A 21,677-nucleotide genomic window follows, 5' to 3' on the forward strand; every position below is an offset into this window, starting at 1 on the left:
ATTTCTTGGGACTATTTTTTTCTGGGCCTATTTCACTTATGCTTATAATATATTCCTCTTATGAGAATTTGAACTGCAAGAGATCCATTTTCCCCTCATGGATCGATCATTTTATTTGACACGTTTGTCAGTGGGGAGAGGGGGTCTTATTTTGAAAGGAGGTGCCGGAAGTGCCGCCATGCTATTCTCTCCGTCTTGACGCTCCGTCGGGCCGCGGACGCTCACGGCTGGAGGAGGAAGGTTTTGTGGAAACTTGAGGACATGCGGCGTCTCCCACAAACTTTCCGCAAAGTCAACTTGGTCCGCGGAGCCGGAGGACCCCGGCGCTGACGGCATGAACTGAGGAGAAAGCGGAGAAGAGGAGGAAGAGGAGCCCCGATCACTCCCATTGATCTTCAACCGAGGTAGACATCTATTGATCTGGGCCTGGAGCTCCTCACAGGGATACAGCTGCTGCGGGGTGATGCGTTCACGGTCACATGTATTGATTGAAAACATAAGATGGAAAGGACCGAAATAATATTTTTTTTCCTTTTTTTGTTTGTTTGTTTTTGTTTTTGTTTTCATGATTTGGGGAAAAAAAAAAAAAAAAAAAAAAAACTTATCCTGATACACACGGATATTTGTCAGTGTCACTGAAGTTGGTGTTCATTGTTCAGGCTTCATCACAGCAGATTAATTCAGGACCAGCCTGTACTTGCAGGTCTAAACTAACAAGAAGTAGGCCTGCATGTCAAACAGATCACTCACTCATCTGCTGGAGGGAGAGGTAGAGAGAGAGAGAGAGAGAGAGAGAGAGAGAGAGAGAGAGAGAGAGAGAGTTTGGTTGTGGGAAATCAGTCATACCAGTTCCTGTCATGAATTAGTGTTATTTCAGCAAACACAGCTGTAAATATTGTTGTTAGTTGCCTTATGGAGGAGCCTTATAGAAGTGTGTGTGTGTGTGTGTGTGTGTGTGTGTGTGTGTGTGTGTGTGTAAAACCTAATGGTCACGGGACAGCTGCTATCAATCATCTACCCAGTTATAAAAGATATGATGCTGCAGTAATGCCTGTGTAATGCCGCTTCAGATTGCAGCGTTCTCTGAGAAAACAGCTAATTTCTCTCACAATAGATGCTTGACAGATTATTTTAACACATTTTATACTTAATAACTGGTTCTTGAGAAGGACGGCACTTCAAATTACAGGGTGCAAACAGGATTAAAACTTTATTTTTTAATTGCTTCATTGCAATTATGATTCATTCATGCCTCCAAACAACGGTCTCTTTTGAATACATTGCAAAAATATTCTCTCTCTCTCCTTTTTTTTTTTTTTTTAATAAATCAATGAATACAAAGACCATAACACATAATTAGGGAACTCAGCTCGGATTAAAACTTTGATGTAACTGTGCTTGATTCATTTTGAAGGCAGAGTAGACCGAAGCAAAACAAGGTAATAAGCAGCAGATTATTAATGATGTGAGGTGGATGCCGCTCGGAAAGTCAAAGTTTATGTTTGAATATTTAGGAGCAAAACAACCCGGTGCAGACTCGACCAAAAAAAAAAAAAAAAAAAAAGTAGTTTTGTTGGAAACGAACACAGAAAAATCATCGTCCTGTGAATTCAAAGTAAGGTATTTTGATAAACGGTGTCTTTCCTGTATAAAGTTAATGTGTTTGTCTTTTTTATGCGGTGTTTTATATGTAATATATAGCTCTGCTGATTGTAAATGTATCACAGATCATCACTTGGTAATAAAACCTCCCACTTCCCGCCTCGGGGGGGTTCAGCTCCCTCCACCAGATATTATCTTACGATGACAGCTGCTGCCAAGTTTGAAAGTCTGCTTAATATTTGGTTTTTATGATCTATGCTCTCCAGTGATTGCGTGCTTGTGTGATTTTGTGCCAACTCAAACATATGTGTGTGCTACAGCTCTGGTAATTTTGTTAATGGAGATCCTGGCTGTATTTTGCTCTGTCCTCCAGGGATCTCTCAGTGAAGATGCACACGGCGGCGGCGTCAGTGGCGGCGGCGGCGGCTGTGTGTGTGTGTGTGTGTGTGCTGAGCCTGACTGCAGCGCACTCCACACACAACCTGATGCAAGACCAGGAGGACGCACACACGCAGAGCCATGAAGCGTCCGGGGAGCAGAAGAGGCAGCCGCACATCATATTTATCCTCACTGATGATCAGGTCTGTGTGTGTGTGTGTGTGTGTGTGTGTGTGTGAATGAGCGAGGACTGGAACACGTTTACAACCAACAGAGTGGGGACATTTTTGGGGAAAGGGGACATTTTGGCCGGTCCTCCCACCTTCAAAGGCAAATTGTGTCTCATTGGTTAAGGGTTAGAATTAGATTTAGGTTAAGGTTAAAGTCAGATTATGTTGGGAATCTGTTACTTAATCCTATACTGGCATGGTTAAGATTAAGGTTTAGATTGGTTTGGGTCTAGTTTAGGATTTACGTCTGAGTTTGGTTAAGGTTGGGGTTTTGAGTCTGTTATTTAATCCCATTCTGACCCTGTGGAAAGACTGTAAAAGGCTGCAAAAAATGAATGGAAGTCAATGTAGAGTCCTCGCTAAGACAGAAAAACAAACGTGTGTGTGTGTGTGTGTGTGTTTTACCTGTGCGAATTACCTCTTGCTGTCCACTTGTTTGGTTTGGCAGGCCTGAGGTGTTGCATATAAAAGATAACTATTCATTATATATTTCAATTCAGTATAGTTTATCAGTGTAACCACAAATTCTTGAGATGCATAGTAATCAGATTACAAGTCAGATTACAATCAGATTACAACAGATTGTTCCCTTCAGTTGGGTTTTTCCAAGGCAAAGGGTATCTTGTTCACTGGGATTTTTACATCATTTTACTGCTGCAACTAAAGATTATTTTCACTGTCGATTATTCCATTTATTGCTTTTTTGATTAATTGATGAATAATTTAGCCTGTCAGATGTCACAAAATAACGAGCCCAAAGTGAGTTCTGTATCACAACTTAAACAAAAGCCCAACGTTTTCAGTTTTTTTTTAGTGATCAGCAACAGAGAAAAAAAACAAGCGACCTCTGGCATTTGTGAAGCTGTAACCAGTAAATTTTTTGTGATATTTACTTAATAAATTACTAAAACGATTAGTCAGCTATCAAAATTATAATCAGTTCATTATCTTTCAGTCGGTTAATCAATTCATAAACGAATCCCTTCAGCACTACATCATTTTATGTATTTGACATAAGGGGGATTAGTTCTTTATTAGTTTGTTTGTTCAACCAGGACTACATTGGTAATTGAACTTCTTCATGTTTGGAGGCAAATTAGGTGATAATGTGGATAATTTTCTGAAAATAACTTTCCCGACCCTGCTCATTGTGCACATTTTTGGACGTAAAACACACCACACAATCAGAGGAATGAAAACAGTTTTGTATGGCCTTTGTTTTAATAGCTTTTTAATAGAAAATGATAACATGCCAACATATTGGGATCAGTTCACTTGGTTCTTTTGCTCACTTTATTCAGCAATTTGAGACAAAGTGAAGAAGTTTCCTCGTCTGAAGATACTGACGACATTCTGCAAAAAGGTTTAATGGCGATGAAACAAACATCCGTGCTTTGTCTCAGGCATCAGGGAGGAAAATTAATGACCGATTGCTGGATTGATTGACTGACCGGGTAATAACAGAACTCCTTCGTGCCCCCACCCGCCCATCAACAGGGCTACAACGACATCGGCTACCACAACCCGTCCATCAAGACCCCCACACTGGACAAGCTGGCGGCCGAGGGCGTGAGGTTGGAGAACTACTACGTCCAGCCCATCTGCACTCCGTCACGCAGCCAGCTCATGACCGGCAGGTACCGACCCGTCCGTCCATCACACACAGCATCACACACACCACTGACTGGATTTTCGTGAATGAATTGCATTGCATTACGTTGGTTGGCCTCAGGGGGGAGCTTGTGCAATCAGTTGTCCAGGTGTGGCTCAGGTGTTGGACCAAAGCTCACCTGGTGATCCGCTTGATCCCTTTAAAGGCTCATTTGTACTCAACATTCAGTACATTCAGTTCGTGTCGTTTGTTTTCGTGCGCATTTTCAGAAAGCTTACGGATACGGACGAAAAACGGGGGCAGTGTAGACCAGTCTGTGAACGAGACACAAAGAAGAAATATTTAAAAACTGATAATATTAGAGATTATATCGTCATGTGTTTAATGTCCTCTCAGTCCCCTTTTCCACCAAAGAGGTTCCAGGGCTGGTTCGGAGCCGGTGCCTGACTTAGCACCGGTTCTTTGTTTTTCCCTCCACCCAAGCACGGGCCAAACTGGTTCCAAACTGGTTCCAGGCAAGCACCAACTTCGAGCAGGGGCTAAACAGGAGCCAGAGAAAGAACCGATAACGCAACCCACCACGTCATTGGTGGGTGGGGTTACAGACCCAAACGGGAGCAGCGAACGCTATAAACGTAAAGCTAAACCTCGTCGTCATTCATTCCGACCACGAATACGACGGGTAGCCAGCAATAATTGTGCTTTCCGCTTCTGGATCGCAGTGTAGGCTTGTAAAGACACGAGCAGTATTTGCATCGCCACAATGGCTCGTCCATGTTGGTTATTGTGATTCCGAGTGAGCGTCTCGCACACCCACGTGATCATGTTTTACGATGATGTAATGACGTGGCTCTGACTTGGCCCACTTGGCTCTCGGCCGATGGAAAAGCAAACCGGTTCTTTGTTGGAACCAGTTAAGCACCGAACTAGCACTAGGTTCTTTTTGGTGGAAAAGGGGCACCAGACCACCGCCATCTACAACGCCACCTCAGGTCCATTATTACCCCCTCCTCCACTGTTTGTTGCTGCCTGAACCGTTGACTCTGAGCTGCCCTCTAGTGGGTTTATTGATCAGCATCCATGCCGACATAAAGAATGCATGGAAGTGCGTGGGCAGTTACATCATTTGAAATGGACGTATTTATTTTCATACGCAAAGCACCGTACGTATGAATGAGCCTTAGCGCTGAGTTCATGCGTCCAAGTCGGTCGGTCACAGCGTCTTGGCGTAACGGTGCAGCGAGGTGGTTTCTCAACATGGCTCACCGATGCTCACAGACGAGCCGATGTGCACACGTCTTGAACATTTCTGCAGAACAGACACGACAAGCAGAATCACCATTCGTAGAACTTAGAGGACTTTATTCCCACTGCACATCGTACAATGAAATCCTGTTTGGTAATTTCTCAGCAAACAAGCTCAAACAGACAAACAATCAATAAAACATAAACACAATAATGAATGAGTATAAAAAAAGATAAAGTGACGTCAGTGTAAAAACAGCAGCAAGGTAGGTTCAACAGTGCAGTGCAAAGGATGCTAAAGTGACTCAGTCAGTACTTGGGGGCTGGGGTGTATGTGTGTGTGTGTGTGTGTGCAGAGGGGGTGATGGAGGCCACAGCTCTGGGGAAAAAGCTGTTCCTCAGTCTGTTAGTCCTTGTTTTTAGGGCCCTGTACCTCCGTCCTGAGGGCAGGGGGGGGAAACAGTCTGTGACCCGGGTGGGTGGGGTCTGTGGCGATGCTGCTGGCTCCTCTGGCATACACCGAGTCCAGGTCTGGGAGAGGACTTCCCACAATCCTCTGGGCTGTTTTCACCACCCGGGCCAAGTCTTTCCTGCCCTGTGCCATGCAGCTGGTGTACCACACAGTCATGCCAAGACAGAGGAAGCTTTCAGTGGGGCTTCTGTAGAAGTTTAACATTAGCCTGTTGACCCAAGACCACACAACACGATGGCAAAGGCTGATAAAGGCTTTCATACGATCCTTCAAACAGGCAGTATAGCGATTGCAAAGCTGGAAGGACTTTTGGTCCATCCTGCCACAGCGCCACCTAGTGCACATGTTTATGTGACATACCAGTGTAAAGGCAAACGCTTTATGTGTTACTTCCATGTATAGTGTGCAGGCAGAAAGGCAGATGTGGAACCGTAGAGTGGCCTTAAGAACTGGCCACCAAAGTTTCCACTGGTTGAAAACCAAACATCACAATTTTCCTTTTTGAATTTTTTTTTAATTTACTATTTGGTCTTTAGTTTGAATAATCCCATCTCCTTCCAGCTCACCACAAATCTCCTGGTACACATTTGACTTGTGCTGTATTTCTCTGCTCCTCCAGATTTCCAGCAAAGCGCTGGTGTCTTTGATGGACCGCTGACTGGTTGTTTTGGGAACCGCTTAACAAATTCTTTTCTTGTCATAAGCTAGCTTTGTTGTCTAGTGGCTGAAAGGTTCGTCTGCTCTGGAGGAGCAAAAGGAGCAGCTCCATAAAGAAAGAATTAAGGCTTATCCCAACATTTTGGATTCCTTTTGGACACACTGTCTTTGTCACAGTAATTAGTCTAATCTGCCAGCTGTTTTGGCAGGTGACCAGCCGTTGTTTGTAGGCCCTTTTCTAATCGTAAAATCCTCTTCTACTCTAAGACTTTCTCTTGCTGGTGAAACAGTGGAAGGAGACGGTGAATGTCAGTATATTTGTGCCACTCTGCTTTGTGAACCAATAAAAGACACATGGGGGAAATCTGTGTAAAAAAGAAACACTCAAGCTTGACTGCAGCATCTGGTCGCTGTTTAGCAATAAAATTGCTAAACAATGAGCAGATTGATTTTTTTTCCCCCACTTGACTAAAAGCTGCACTGGCATATTGTCAAAGCCACAGAACATATTTTGGCATTCGGTTGAATAACAGTGGGATTTATGCAAGATGAGGTCTTATTTTACACTGTTTACAGTATGGCAGCTTGTCACTGATGATCATGCAACAACCGAGGAGATATTTTGCAGTGCATCGTGCCTACTGTATGAAAATGAATGAAACGAGGATAATTAATTTGAAAGCAGAGCAGATGAGAACAATCACACTATTCTTTGCTGCGTTGGCCCACATTGTGAGACTGCAGAATATTATCACGGATCTTGATATATTTGCATTTCTCAACAAACAAATCAACAGATAAGAGGTGGATTTATGGCTTATAAATGCTAAACTGTGCGTATTTTGTTTTTTGGGGGATTTTTTTCTTGCCTGCAGTTAAGACGGAGGGTTGTCGTCCTGTTTTGTTTGTCGTGAACTTTGACATAGTTTGATGCCGGAGCTGACGAGGAAGCAGAACAGTTACTGAAATGAGTCACAAGCTAGGATAGAAATGTAGCTGCTCCAAATAAAAAGATTAATGATTGATCAGTCTTAATTGCAATGAGGATAAATGAATCCCCGGTTCTGCTGGGAGGGCCACAGCAGAGCCGGACCATCTGCAGCCTGTCGGGAAGCCAGTAAGCAGTCACTTTCCCGCAGGTACCAGATCCACACGGGACTGCAGCACTCCATCATCAGACCTCGCCAGCCGAGCTGTCTGCCTTCACACATGGACACGCTGCCGCAGAGGCTCCAGCAGGCCGGCTACGCCACGCACATGGTGGGCAAGTGGCACCTGGGTTTCTACAGGTTGGTGTGATGCTCCACAATCTCTGATATCCAGTCAAACTCACTCAAAGCTCAGATTCTGTCCCACATAAAAGGTTTTTGCTGCTCCATTTGAGTGTAATACATCCACCCAGTTTGGTCCATTAACTCCTTCCCTGTCGCAAGAATGAGAGCGTACTGCCTCAAATGAATGAGGTGGCTGTATCATCTTAGAGGCTGAATATGGGAGCAGAGCGCCGCTGTGTGGTGATACAGCGGTAGTGCTACTGCTGAAAACAGAAAACTGCCAGTTTGGGAACCAGGGGACTGGAAAGAGGGTTAAAAGTGAAACCTAAACAAACGTGTGTTGTTGTGCGTCCTTCAAAACAAGCGTTTCAGTGTTGGTGCTCAAAATCATGTTGTTCTGTATCGACTTCATTCATGTTGGACTCTCTTGGTGAAGCTCTGGCTTTTCTTCTCGCGGCAGGAAAGGATTTAATGGACCAAACTTGGTGGATGTGTTAAATTCTCATGGACCAGCCAATACCACTAAACAGGTTATATCACTTTAAAATGGGAAAAGTGCACTGTAAAAGTCCACTATGTAACACTGCAGGTCTAAACAGCCCTTACTTCACTTATCCCACAATTGCGTATACTGCATCTTTAAATACAAACTAATTAAACTAAACACCATAAAAATCTCTGAGGAAGGAATTTTTTTTTTCCTTTTCCCCCAAAACCATCATAGCTGGTTAGGGCAAGCCCCCCAAAATAAAAGCCACTGAATTAGGACTTGGCACCCAGCAGGAACGGTGATGCTGACAGCGAACAGTAGGGGGTGCTGATGTAGCCTAATAATTGTAGGTGCATTTATGTGGAGGCAAACGTTGCAGTGTTCCACCAAAGTGAAATATAACTTAACCCTCCTGTTGACCCCTGCAGTTTAAACTTCCACAAAATTATTATAACTACAATTGTTATCAAAGTTTATGTGTCAAGTACTTTATGTTTCTAAATAATAAATAGCCCTTTAACTAAAACATAACTCCCAACCACCCCCACTTATACATCCAGTATCCATCCTATTACACAACTATGGAAAAATATGCAAATCACCATGAAATCTCACTGATTGATCTAAAATTGGAAAGAAATATGAATTTTTGGTGTTTTAATGGCTTTATATTATTGCATGTACAGATTTTTGTTATTTATGACCATTGCGTTACAAAGTGTGTACAGGACATTGAAAACATATCATCATGTCAATTTCATGTTTACCCGGTAGTGCCCATTACATTAGGAAAACTCATTAAATATGAAGCAAAAAAATGATGTTAATCCTTTATTTAGAGATGTTAAACATTGGCTGGGGTCAAATTGACTCCAAACATAATAGGAGGGTTAAGTAATCAATTAACAGGTGATTATCGAGTCTCAAAACGGAAAAAAAAAAATCATCCAGGAGGGAAAAAGGCACTGCGCAGTGTTATGGCTCATGTACTTTATATATCGTTGATGTGAAATGGATCTGCTCTTTCGTGCGTGTTTTTCTTTTTACATGCTCTCTCTCTAATCTGTCTATTCCAGGAAAGCGTGTCTGCCCACCAGGAAAGGTTTTGACAGTTTCTTTGGCTCCTTAACAGGAAGTGTTGGTTACTACAGGTAAAATATGCAGATATTATCATGAAAATAAACAAGTCGACTGATTCGTCACCTTATCTGCATGTTGTTCACTTGTTTGTTATGTCTCTCTCTCTCTCCGTCCGTCTCCAGCTACGGGTCCTGTGACGGCCCAGGCCTGTGCGGGTTCGATCTCCATGACGACGAGGACGTGGCGTGGGGTCAGGGCGGGAGGTACTCCACCCTGCTGTACACGCAGAGGGTCCGGAAGATTCTGGAGCGCCACGACCCCACAGCCAGGCCGCTCTTCCTGCTGCTGTCCCTGCAGGTATCGCACACGGCACCAGGGCACACCACATTAGTTAAAAAGTTTAGGCCAGACAAAAATAATTTCTGGGTTCCGGTTCCCGACCGAGTGTCCCATTTAACCCCCGAGTCAGGTTATTTTATTGGCCTCTGTGTAAAAATAAAATAAAAAAATAAAATAAAGGCACTATGCGACCGAGTGGGATCTTGTTGGCATTGGTCAAAAGTTAAGCAGGGCTTTTATTTTGATCTATCTATCAGCATCATCTGTTTTGATCTTATGCAAATATTGAATTAATTATATTTAAAAAGCAACCCATGCATCGCTTCCGAAAATAAAAAAAAAAGAATAAAATAAAATAAAATCTCTAATTACCCATCCTTCCCATGAATAAATAAAATAAAATAAATCTCCCCTACCCATCCTTAAAATGCTAAATAAAATAAAAATATAAAATAAAATAAATTCCCTACCTGTTCATGCCCTTAAATGACAAGGAACCGGAACCCAAAGTATTTTTTTGTTTGGCCTTAGAAACACTGCGGCCGTCGCTACGGTGTGGTGGAGTTTGAAGAATGCGTTTGCCAAAAACACACAAAAATTAATGAGAGACTCCAAGCCATTATTAGGAGCTATGAATGACTTCAGGGAAAACGCCAATAAAACACTGCTGCACTGTTAAAAAACAAAACAGCCATTGGTGATGCACTTTGTGTTCCTTGGCCCGTTTGATTGTTTGGTGGGTTATTTATTTATTTTTTTTTTCTGTTCCTGCAGATAACTGCCCAAAAGCAGATGGTGTGACATCATGTTGTATTATTTCCAACACGGCTTCAACAGAGCTTGATAGAATTTTTCCCAGCTATCTGAACGCGCAAAGACAAACACCGCATATGCATCTGTCCCTGTCAAATAGGCATTAAATAAATATATTAACATCAGTTTTGGGTGCCAGTCCTTTTGAATTGTAGCGTTAGAGCTTCTTTCTAGATCTGTCGAGGAGAGAAAGACCAGCGACTGTCCCCTCAGTACATAAGAATGCAGAGCAGCCATGATGCGGCGTGTTGTGAGTCAGGAGAGCGGGAACGACAGTACAGCACCAAATAAAGTCGAAGAAGACGAGCAAGGTTGAGGGAGAGTGGGTGCAACACAAAAGGGACTTGAAACAGATAAAAATACAAGGGAAGGAGGCACTGCTGGGTCTTCTTCTTCTTCTCAGCCTGATGAAGTGACACTAACAAAGACTGTCACCGAGCAACGCATCAGTAGTTTTTGATGTGCGGACAACTAATGAATGAACTAATGAGTGAATAAAGGCTTTGAATTCATAAAAAACAGCTCCAGTGTGCATTGGAGATCTAATTTTCACACCTGAGAAAATGATTTAATACAAGAACATGATCATTCCATGCATCACATGAGAAGTAAATTGAAATACTTCCAACACAAACTAACTCCTGGAATCAGAAACTGGTGATATCGAACATTGCACGAGTGTCCAAAGGGAGATTTTGGTTTAAACAACTGACCTCGTGCATCATTATTTTGAAAAGCCATCCAGTGCATGCAGGCATGAGTTGAAATTGTGCAAGATGAGCACATAACGAAGATAAATTCTCTAAATGCCACTGTGTTGTCGCCCAGGCGGTCCACACCCCCCTGCAGCCCCCCAAGTCCTACATCTACCCCTACCGCGACATGACCAACGTCGTCAGGAGGAAGTTTGCCGCCATGGTTTCCACGGTGGACGAGGCGGTGCGCAACGTCACCTACGCCCTCAGGAAGTTCGGCTACTACCGGAACAGCGTCATCATCTACTCCACCGACAACGGGGCCCAGCCGTTCACAGGCGGCAGCAACTGGCCTCTACGGGGCCGCAAGGTATGGCTAACGTTTGAGTTTGGTGATTTATGTCTGTGGACTTGGGAAGGTGTTCCATCTCAACATGTTTTTATTTGTATTCAGACTTTAAAATCATCTCTCCTGCATTTCATAAAGTTTAATTGTAGTTATCTCATTATGCTTCTGTTTATAATTATGTTCATGTATCTATGATTTTTTTTTCCCCCCAAAAAATGTCGTATTAATTTGAAACAAGTAAAGTTCTGGCTTCAGATGTGTCGCCTGTCAAACTTTAAGAAATTCTGAATGTTACATCTGGTTAGGAAGAGATAGCTTAGAGAGAGCTTGTTGAGTGAAACATCTTTGTAGTTTGAAGGAAAAATATCTTCCTCTGCCAAGAATGTTTAATTTAATGCAGTCAGTTTGAGATTAAAACACTCAGGATTCACATTTGTTACCTGTGTTATCTGCAACAAGTCTAACGAGGGTATGAAGGCGTGAAAAAGGCAGCAGAACCAGGACTTATTAGGTCGAGAAAGATGAGACCCAAGAGTTCGACAAAAGACAACCAACATAAATAAGACGGGTAAATAAAAAAAAGGACGATTAGTGCCAGTAGAGCCAAGAAAGAATGAGGACGCTGTCAAGACCAAAAGAAACAAGACTGATCATTAACAGAGAGGACTTGACAGTGATCGAGCCAAGGCAGAATGAAGGCATGGCAGCAACAGAAACAAACAGAACCAAGTCTCAGCAAAACAACAGCCAGGAGCGATATCAAACCCAGAACACGGCTCTCTGCGGGCTCGTGGCGGCTCAAACAGGCTGGAGGTTGACAGGTTGATGTGTTCCCAGGGTACGTACTGGGAGGGGGGAGTTCGTGGCGTGGCGTTCGTGCACAGCCCCCTGCTGAGGCGCAGGAGGAGAGTCTCCAACGCTCTGCTCCACATCACCGACTGGTTCCCCACGCTGGTGAACCTGGCCGGGGGCAACGTCAGCCAGGTCAGTTCAACTCGACTCGACTCATCAAAACAACTCATGCAGCAAATTCTCACTTTGGGGTCGGACCTTTTAAGTGTTCCTGAATGTGATTTTGTCGCATAGTCACACTGTGTGCGTCTGTCCGTCCTGGGGAGGGATCCCTCCTCTGTTGCTCCCCTGAGGTTTCTTCCTATTTTTCTCCCTGTTAAAGGTTTTTTTTTTAGGGAGTTGTTCCTCATCCGATGTGAGGGTCTAAGGCATAGGTGTCAAACTCGTGCCATGGAGGGCCAAGAGGCTGCAGGTTTTCATTCCAACCAACAACTCCACCAGGTGATTTCACTGATTAGTCCCGCCTCTCTGTTTGGAGGTAGGGTGATCAGTGAAATCACCTGGAGGAGTTTTTGGTTGGAATGAAAACCTGCAGCCTCTTGGCCCTCCATGGCACGAGTTTGACACCCCTGGTCTAAGTACAGGGGATGTTGTATTTCCTGTAAAGCCCTTTGAGACAAATTTGTAATTTGTGATTCTGGGCTATATAAATGAATACAATTGAATTGAATTGAACTGTGTACAGCTTTATAGTGCTCAAACTGAGCCATGACAGCAGATTTTTAACCTCACTGGGACTCCCTGGTTAAAAAAAATAAAGGAGTGCCACGGGGGGCAGCACTATCACTGAGCCCATTGATAAACATTTTACAAGGGTGAAAAGGATTAATAAATGTAGTGTAATTGCAGTGTATTGTAATGTAATTACACCTACATGGACTTGAGTATCCCGGTTATGAGGCTTATCCCGGTTTTGATCCTGTTTGGGATGTGGTGTTTACATGGAACACAGAGAAATCTGGTTATTCGTATCCTGTATATACATGGTCAATATTACTAAACCAGTTACTGATTACTGCAGGCGTCTGTGATGTGTACAGCACAAACTGGCAATTTTGAAATCATTAATAAAAAAATTAATTCATTAATCAATAATAAAGTTACCCTGAAACTTGAACTTTGAAACTTAAGCTGATATTCCTCTGTAACTGTGAATCTTAAATTAATTTGACTGTGGCTGTTGAAAATGAGACCGGTTTGGCTCATAGCAGGTTAAGCACTGTTACAGGCCAACTTTGCACTGCGGTTTTGGCTCGTCCGCCTTATTGCCAGCGATGCGAGAAGAGAGAGCGACAGGAAATATTAAACATGTCCTCCACTTTGAGCGGCGCCGGGCCAGCGCTGCCAGAAACCGGGATAAGATGCAAACATGCAGCAGTTTCTTTGGTAGACCTCCAGCGGGCATAATCAGGATTCTCAAAACCGGGATAAGGGCTTATCCGGGTTTCCGAAATCAGGATGTGATGTTTACATGCGCAAACACAAAAACAGGATAAAAAATGGATTTTAAGGCATAAAATAATGGACATATGAAAGGTTAAACATGTTTGTTAAATACGTTTTAAATGTAGAAATGTAGACAAAGATCCAAAGAGTTTATGAATGATGTTCATGTATATGCATGAGCCCCTTGTCATGGATGCTGCCATATTTGCTGCCACGTTGGTGCAAAACTTCACTTGTTCTAGCTGTCATTTGAACTTTTCCCTCTGCTGGAACACACTGTGGTGATTAAATCTGGCCACTTAATGTTTCCCATATGTTATTTTGTTTTTATTTTTGTTTTCACTGAGTTTGAATGTGACTCTGCGTCTCAAATCCACATTTTTGTCTCAGATTTTTACCAGACTGCAGGTCACAATGCTACTAGGAACCTGTCCTTTTATTATTATTATTGTGTAGATACATCATACCGCTCTTAACTCATCATGAGAGCACCATTTCCGAACACTGGCCTCATATGCCCTTTGTTTTTTTGGCCCAAACATAGTAATTTATTTTATTAGTGAATGCTTTCTGTCGACAGCTCCCAAAGAGCTTCACTGGCTTTGACATGTGAGAGGGTTTATACTGCCAAAGCAGATAAGCAGGACTATCGTCACTACAACCCATTATGATCCCCGTCGAAAGGAGAGGAATTTTTATTGATTTATTCCTCAGTGGTAAAAGTGGAGGAATTTGTCCACGCAACATTTGTGCAAAAACAAAACGGACAATTTACAAGGTTTTCTCAGCGTTGGCCCACGAGGCACAAGGACAAAAGGCCAGTTCTGGTGACAGCAGAGGACGTACGAGGACACCACCCGACACATCACTCTTCTCTCCCTGTTTTTTTTTTTTTTTTTTTTTTGCATGATGCCTCTGTTTTTCATCATTTTCCTCTCCTTCTCAGAGCCAGGGCCTGGACGGGTTTGATGTTTGGCCAGCCATCAGCGAAGGGAAGGAGTCACCTCGTCATGAGATCCTTCACAACATCGACCCTCTGCACAAACCTGCCGCTCCAATGAAGGCCTGGGCCGACCACAAGACGGCCCCTGGGAAGAAGAAGAAGGGAGCCTCAGGTAACTACCAAAACAAAGGCAACACCACCATAATACGCCTTTAGTCCCAGATGTTGTTATTCTTGATAACTGCATGCCAACAGCAAGGTTTATTGCAAGTGAGTGTCTCTCCAGAGGCGAAGGCTTTCGTGGGTGACATCACATTTGGGCCGTTACCTGAACCTGAATCTGAGATTGTTTTGGAGCAATTTTTCACACTTTGAGATTTCCTTTCACACACATGGAAGCATTTTGTGCCACAGTGCACAAAAGTGCGTTTGTGTCACTCTGTATTGTCAGTGTCACTTGGTATTTGTAATTCCTGAATATATGCATCAATACAAACCCCTAACGCACACGTTGTTATTAAAAATCATGCTTATAAGATACAAAACCTTGGCGGTGGTAAAATGATTTGTGGAATCTGAAAAAGTAAATACAGATTTCTTGTGAACTAATTGTTTTTTTTTACATCAAAGCAGTTGTAATAACAATTACTATTTGGGCTCAAACTTTGACCCCAAATGGTTTCTCATGTCTTGGCTTGTAATATGAGGTCGTAAGTTTGCCAAAAAGCCAAAAAGTTTAGAATCTCTGCTCAAAACTCATACTAAGTCTGTACATGAACAAACTGTTGGCAGTGGAGGTGAGTTGGGAAGGCCAAGATCTGAGCACAACCCCCATCCAAGGTAAACCCCCACATGCACATCAGGAGCAAAACACTTGTTTACCTCATTATTAACATTTTTAATGCAACTGTGGAAGCTAATGAGGAGCTCAGAGAATGGTTTATTTTTCCCTGGAAAGAAAAAATAAAGAGAATGGGGAAGTAAGGAAAGAAAGGAGGAAGGTAAATACAGTAAGGGGGAGAGCACAGAAGGAAAGGCAAAGAGAATTTGGGGTGAAAAGAGGGAAAAATACATGAAGAAAGGGAGAAACAGTGAGAGCAGAACAGAGAGAGGGAAATGAACAACAGAGGAAAGGAAGCCAAAGAAGAACAGATAATGAAGCGAGCGGGTCAGTCTCAACGGAAGAGCCTCAACATCAAGGAGAGATTGAAGATTTCTTTGAAGCAATAGAGAGTAGGTATGCTGTACGTTGTATCCCTCATTTATTCGGGTGTTTCCTTTGTTTGAGCAGGTACTACAATTAAAGCCAAGGCCTCCAAGAAGCCCAAGAAGAAGGTCAAGAAGCAGCAACCAAAGCAGTGGTCTAAGTTTGGGTCCAAGTTAAAGACCTCTCTGGAGCCGTGGGACATTTCTCAGCACGTACCTAAGCCCAAGCCCAAATCCAGGCCGCTTCTCAAAGCCAAGATCAAACCCAAAACTCAAAAAACAAAATTCAAACCTAAACCCAGGCCCCTTCCCAAAGCCAAGATTAAACCCAAAGCTGAAAAATCAAAACTCAAACCCTTATCCAAGTCTCAAGTCTTTTCTCAGCCCGAGCCCGTCTCACTGAACCAGCTGCATGTGCGGTCCCAGTCCGGTCCGTCTCTCCACCAGAACCTTTCGCTGTCAGGACCGCCCCGGCCCAAATCCCAAACTCAGACCCACCCGCATTTCAAGTCGAAGCCCAAGCGGGACATTTCCCAGTACCAGAACCTGTCGCTGTCAGGAACACCCCACCCCGACGTCACGACTCGACCCACGCCCCCGCTGACGCTCCAGTCCTCCCAGTCGGCCGAGCCGGTGTGGGACACATCGGTCCAGGCTGCCATCAGAGTCGGGGACTGGAAGCTGCTCACAGGAGACCCGGGCCATGGAGACTGGGTTCCCCCGCAGGTACCGTATCACCAGTGGGGCTGATGGTTTACAGGGATTCAGGCACATCCATCAGCAACGACATCAAATATAGACCTACTGGGACGGGATCAGTTTCCCAAACGGCATTTGAGTCTTAATTGCTTAATTGGGATATCTGTAATTTCTGTATCAAGCACTGACTGTGCTGCCTTCAATCCCCGATGAAGAAAGCTTTACTCGTAAGCCTTCAGGGTTTGATTTGCATTCCAGAAATGCCAGCCATCTCTGATAGAGTGGGAAAAAATTGCATCCTTAATTTTACTTTTTTGCAATCAGTAAATTGCGACTTTTTCAGTGATTTTTTTTTTTTTAAATATATTTGCTTTTATACACTGCATTCATCTACAACTTTAAGTTTTTATTGGCCTTGCTGTCTTGGGAAGGTCTCATGAAGGTCGGGTCCCCTTTTTTTTAATCTCAACACCCTACGAGGGCTGGGCGATACGGACAAAATCAAATATCACGATATCTCTGAATACCTTGATTTCGATATTGTGACAGTATAGTAGCGATGACTGTTCATACTTTGATAAGATATTTATGCACAAGTTGCAGTCATTAGTAGTGTGGATATAATAATAATGCAAATAGACGCAAATAATAGAACAGTGAGAAAAGTCTAAAAACTTGAGGAAACTGCATTCTTTTACTAGAAAACACTGATATCATGATATACAAAAATCTCAGACGATATCCATATCAGAATATCAGTTTAATGTCAATACACAACACCTGGTTTAGGTTTAAAAATTTGTGTAGGACAATAAACTATAACATTTTGCGTTAGATAAATACAGTAAATCAGTAAGACTTTCTGATTTTGACCCCCAGGTGGTCAGCAGTCTCCCCGGCCGCTGGTGGAACCTCGAGCGCGCCTACGCATCCGCGTACAAAACGGCCGCCCAGAAAACCGTGTGGCTGTTCAACATCACAGACGACCCGTACGAGCGCTGGGACCTGGCGGAGCGGCGGCCCGACGTGGTGCAGCGCCTGCTCGCCCGGCTCGCCTTCTACAACCAGACGGCGGTGCCGGTTTACTTCCCGCCGGACGACCCGCGAGCCAATCCCGACCGGCACGGGGGAGCCTGGGTGCCCTGGGTGGACGAAGACGAGGAAGAGGAGCAGTACAAAGGGGTGTACGAGAAAGGCAAGACCAGGAAGAAGAAGAAGAGGGAAAAGAAGAGGAAAAAGAAGTGCATGCTGTGCAAGCTGAAGTCGTTCTTCATGAACCTCAACACCCAGATGATGTCCAATCGGATTTGAGACGGGAAACAATTCAGAGACTGTTTAAAAAAAATGTTTATCTTCAGTGTTTTGTTTTTTGTGGATTCAGATTTTATAGTGTTATTTTTGTGCTTTCCTTCATTTTTACTTCTTAAAACTAGTGAAAAAAGTGATAATGGGCGAGTTAATTCCAGCAGGTTCATCTGAAATGAGCCCGTTTTAAGAATTGTACTATAGCAAAATATGCCATTCCACTTTCTTTTTAGAAAAAATCAAGTCAAAGTCGATAATCGTTTACCTGTTTTGTGCCTTTTTATATATTGTTGGTTACATGTTATCCCCCTGAGGTAAGCATTTCTAAATTGTGTGTACGCTGTTAACAGAAACCTTGTAACACACTGTGACGTAATGATGGGCACATGAAGGATCGCATGCTGTCCAAAATTGTGAATTTACTATTTAAATCATGTTTGTATGTGCTCATCACTATGTCGCAGTGTGTTAGGAAGCATTGGTTAACTGTTTATACTTGATTTATAAATGCTGCTTTGGGCCGAGGAGGGTGGGTCAGTGTAAAATGTTTCTCATGTTTTATTTAGGAAACAGAAGAAAATCTATATGTGGAATGAGTATCTTTTCGACACGACTGTGTATGTCTGAATGACCCATTTGTGGAATTCAATTGCGGTGTACTGTGTCAAGACTTTATGCAATAAGATTTCAGAAATGAGGTGACGGAGACTATCAGTTTGGAGGTGAAGTGCGAGGCTTCAGATTCAGGCTTTTCGGTTCCCAGGAAAAGATGGTTTCCTAATCCCTGTACGAGGGTTACGACCACCGCCCGATGTTTCAGGTGACATCACAGAGTCTGTATCCACTGTTTCTGCGTCAACTGTTTGTTTCACTGACTGTTTTTCACTTACAAATCGACAAGAGTTCTTGATACAAGGACTGACGCTGTGTGACATCTAAATGTATCTTGACACTGTAAATGGTTAAAGGAAAGCTCCAAGGTTTGGGCAAAAAATTTTCCCGACTTCCCCAGACTGAGACAAGATGTTCGATACCATTTTCACCTCTGTACGTCCAGTAATTCAGTTACCATGGGTAGCATTTCGTGTTAGCTTAGCATAAAGACTTGAAGTCTATGGGAGTCGTTAGCCTAGCTCTGTCAAAGTGAACAAAATAAACCCTACAGCAACTCCACAGCTGTCTTATTTACAAAGTGGATCATGGGGATTCAAAATACACATCACTGCTAGCTAGGCTAATGACTCCCATAGACTTCAGTTCTTTATGCTAAGCTAATACAAAATGCTACCCATAGGAATCAAAGCACTGAACGTACAGAGGTGAAAATAGCGTTGAACATCTTGTCTCAGTCGGGGTAAAGGGTCGGAAAAAGGGTACTTTGCCCAAAATGTAGGATTATTCCTTTAAGTTTGTGTTGTTTGTTAACATTTGAACAAAATGGACCGATATTTTTGAGTTGAGTTTGAATCAGAAAGTTGCAAAGAGATTATTTTTTTACCAGAAAGCCATAGTTTTCAAGAATGTATGTGTGAAGCGATATGCAGAGCGTTTTGGTCTATGTTTACACCTGTGATTGATGTACTTAAAAACCCAAATTGGGGCTTTGATACCGATGTTTACCTTATGCAATGAAAATGCATGCATCTTATTTGCATCTCTGTAAATGTCACTTGTAGTGCCAACAGTTTTCCTTTTTCTCTGTTTCTCCGTCTGTCACAAACAAGGAAACAAGATGAGAGATTTTAAGGATTTTTACAGTTTCCAGTTACACACTTGCAGTGATGATAAAGGTTTTTTTTGTTTTGTTTTTTTTGATACTGTGCTCGTATGAACGTATCTGCAGCGCCGTACATCGATGAACTTCAGCATCCTTCCTACTACTGTGAACAGAGCAAAAACCCTCTTGTTGAGAAGTAATTTCACATTGTACTGACTCCCAAAATCTGATTTTCTGCCACTGACTGAAATAATTCAACTTAATAACATTCACCTTGTTGTAAAAAAAAAAAAGTTGCATCTGCCTGTTTTCAATTCATTGTCTCTTTCTGGAAATCTCTGATCGAGCCACATTGCATTGAAGTAATTTAACGTACCGCACACCACAAGCAGATATTTCCATGAAAAACAGGATTTTAAGACTCGAAAGAAGATGAAACGGCTGGTTATGATGGATATTTTTACATTGAATGTGCGACACTTAAAGATGATTTTCTCATTAATGTGCCGCCGTGAAAGTAAATGTGATCCGGGGTGATCAGTGATGCGGTTTTGCTTGTATTTGCTTCATGTTGGGAGCTGCATTCTCTGTGTTTTTTGTACATCAGAAGCAGCCAAAAGGGAAATTAATGTCAGCAGAAATTAGTCCACAGGGGCTGAAACTCAATTCTCAATATCAGTGTTCAGAATTTCATTATTAGATTCAAGTCTGCCAGTGGGACGGGAAAGCTTCACATCTTTCAGCACCGTTTAGGGATTTTCTTTTTTCTTTTTTTTCCCACAAGCATTTTCACAACACGACAGAATATCTGGAAACAGTTGATCTGCCTTATTTTGAAATTCTTGCACCATTTCCAACACCCTGAGGAAGAAGTAAAGTTACTTCACCTGACCAACGCTTTGTTTTGTTTTGTTTTTTTCCACTTGTTTTAGGGAATTATAAAATATCAGGACTCAACACACGCATGTATTCGTTTGCAGATGCGAAGCAGCTTTAAATACATAATTTGCCAATGATGGCGCGGAAAAAGAAGAATTTGTAACTTTGAGTATTTTTTAAAGTCAGTCATTTTACTTTTACTTAAGTCCATTTTTGCTTGAGTTTTGTCCCTCATTACATTTTAAATCAGATCCATTACAGAGAACAAATGATCAATGACAGATTGTGGATCCTTTTCACAATAAAAGCTCAGTCAGCAAAGATGAGAGGAGGAGCCTGCTTGGTTCTACTTTTTATCATTTCCAAATTTCACAATAAAAGCTGCACGATGAAAAACTGCAGATGGCTGATGGACGCGAGCACCGTTTAGACTCAGAAAATGTGGAGTAAGTGTGGAGAAAAGTGAAAAAATGGGTCCTCACTCCAATCAGCCCTCAGCAGTTTTAGTGTAATGTCCCTTTAAAAGCATGTAGTCTGCAGCGTGTTCTCTCCTCCTTTTCTAACTGCATAGAAAAGATCCCAGCTAACACAGTTACTGTTTGGAAAAAGGAGCTCAGTCACTTTTACTGCCAGGACATTTGACATGAGACACTTTGGACTTTTACTGCAGGAGATTTTTACTGCACTACTTCTACTTCTACTGCAGTCACATACCAGCAGAGGAACAGTACTTCTACTTCTACTGCAGTCACATACCAGCAGAGGAACAGTACTTCTACTTCTACTGCAGTCAGATACCAGCAGAGGAACAGTACTTCTACTTCTACTGCAGTCACATACCAGCAGAGGAACAGTACTTCTACTTCTACTGCAGTCAGATACCAGCAGAGGAACAGTACTTCTACTTCTACTGCAGTCACATACCAGCAGAGGAACAGTACCTCTACTTCTACTGCAGTCACATACCAGCAGAGGAACAGTACTTCTACTTCTACTGCAGTCAGATACCAGCAGAGTGACAGTACTTCTACTTCTACTGCAGTCACATACCAGCAGAGGAACAGTACTTCTACTTCTACTGCAGTCACATACCAGCAGAGGAACAGTACTTCTACTTCTACTGCAGTCACATACCAGCAGAGGAACAGTACTTCTACTTCTACTGCAGTCAGATCAGGAAATGTTGGAAAACAGAGCAGAGAATATTTGTAGCAGACAGCAGCCGTTTTCACGTCAAAAACAGCTTTCATAGTTTTGTATTTCTCACTGGTTCTCATTTTTATTTTTGCTCTTAATTTTTGTTGTCAGTTCAGTTTAGTTTCAGTTAGTTTCCAGAGGGAGTTTGCTGGTTTCAGTTTAGCTTTTATTGTTTGAAAATGTCGAGTTTTAGTTTA

The 21,677-nt window shown here is 42.7% G+C and overlaps 1 protein-coding gene across 1 annotated transcript; it reads left to right on the forward strand.

Moving 5' to 3' along the window:
* Positions 1-216: 216 nt before the first annotated feature.
* Positions 217-19,697, forward strand: LOC115375622 (arylsulfatase I-like). The gene is made up of 11 exons (XM_030075086.1): positions 217-404; positions 1,976-2,183; positions 3,708-3,847; positions 7,336-7,485; positions 9,037-9,111; positions 9,223-9,397; positions 11,021-11,257; positions 12,074-12,220; positions 14,481-14,649; positions 15,769-16,409; positions 17,262-19,697. Exons 2-11 carry the CDS (start codon positions 1,992-1,994, stop codon positions 17,691-17,693), a joined length of 2,358 nt encoding a protein of 785 aa, XP_029930946.1. The 5' UTR covers positions 217-404; positions 1,976-1,991; the 3' UTR covers positions 17,694-19,697.
* The last annotated feature ends 1,980 nt before the right edge of the window (positions 19,698-21,677 follow it).

This window comes from Myripristis murdjan, chromosome 17, assembly GCF_902150065.1.
Source record: "Myripristis murdjan chromosome 17, fMyrMur1.1, whole genome shotgun sequence".
In the NCBI taxonomy this organism is placed as follows: Eukaryota; Metazoa; Chordata; class Actinopteri; order Holocentriformes; family Holocentridae; genus Myripristis; species Myripristis murdjan.

Coding starts and splice junctions, on each gene's coding strand:
- LOC115375622 (XM_030075086.1), top strand. CDS start 1,992: ATGCACACGGCGGCGGCGTCAGTGGCGGCGGCGGCGGCTGTGTGTGTG. Junction 2,184..3,707: donor TTATCCTCACTGATGATCAG/GTCTGTGTGTGT, acceptor GCCCATCAACAG/GGCTACAACGACATCGGCTA. Junction 14,650..15,768: donor GAAGAAGAAGGGAGCCTCAG/GTAACTACCAAA, acceptor TTGTTTGAGCAG/GTACTACAATTAAAGCCAAG.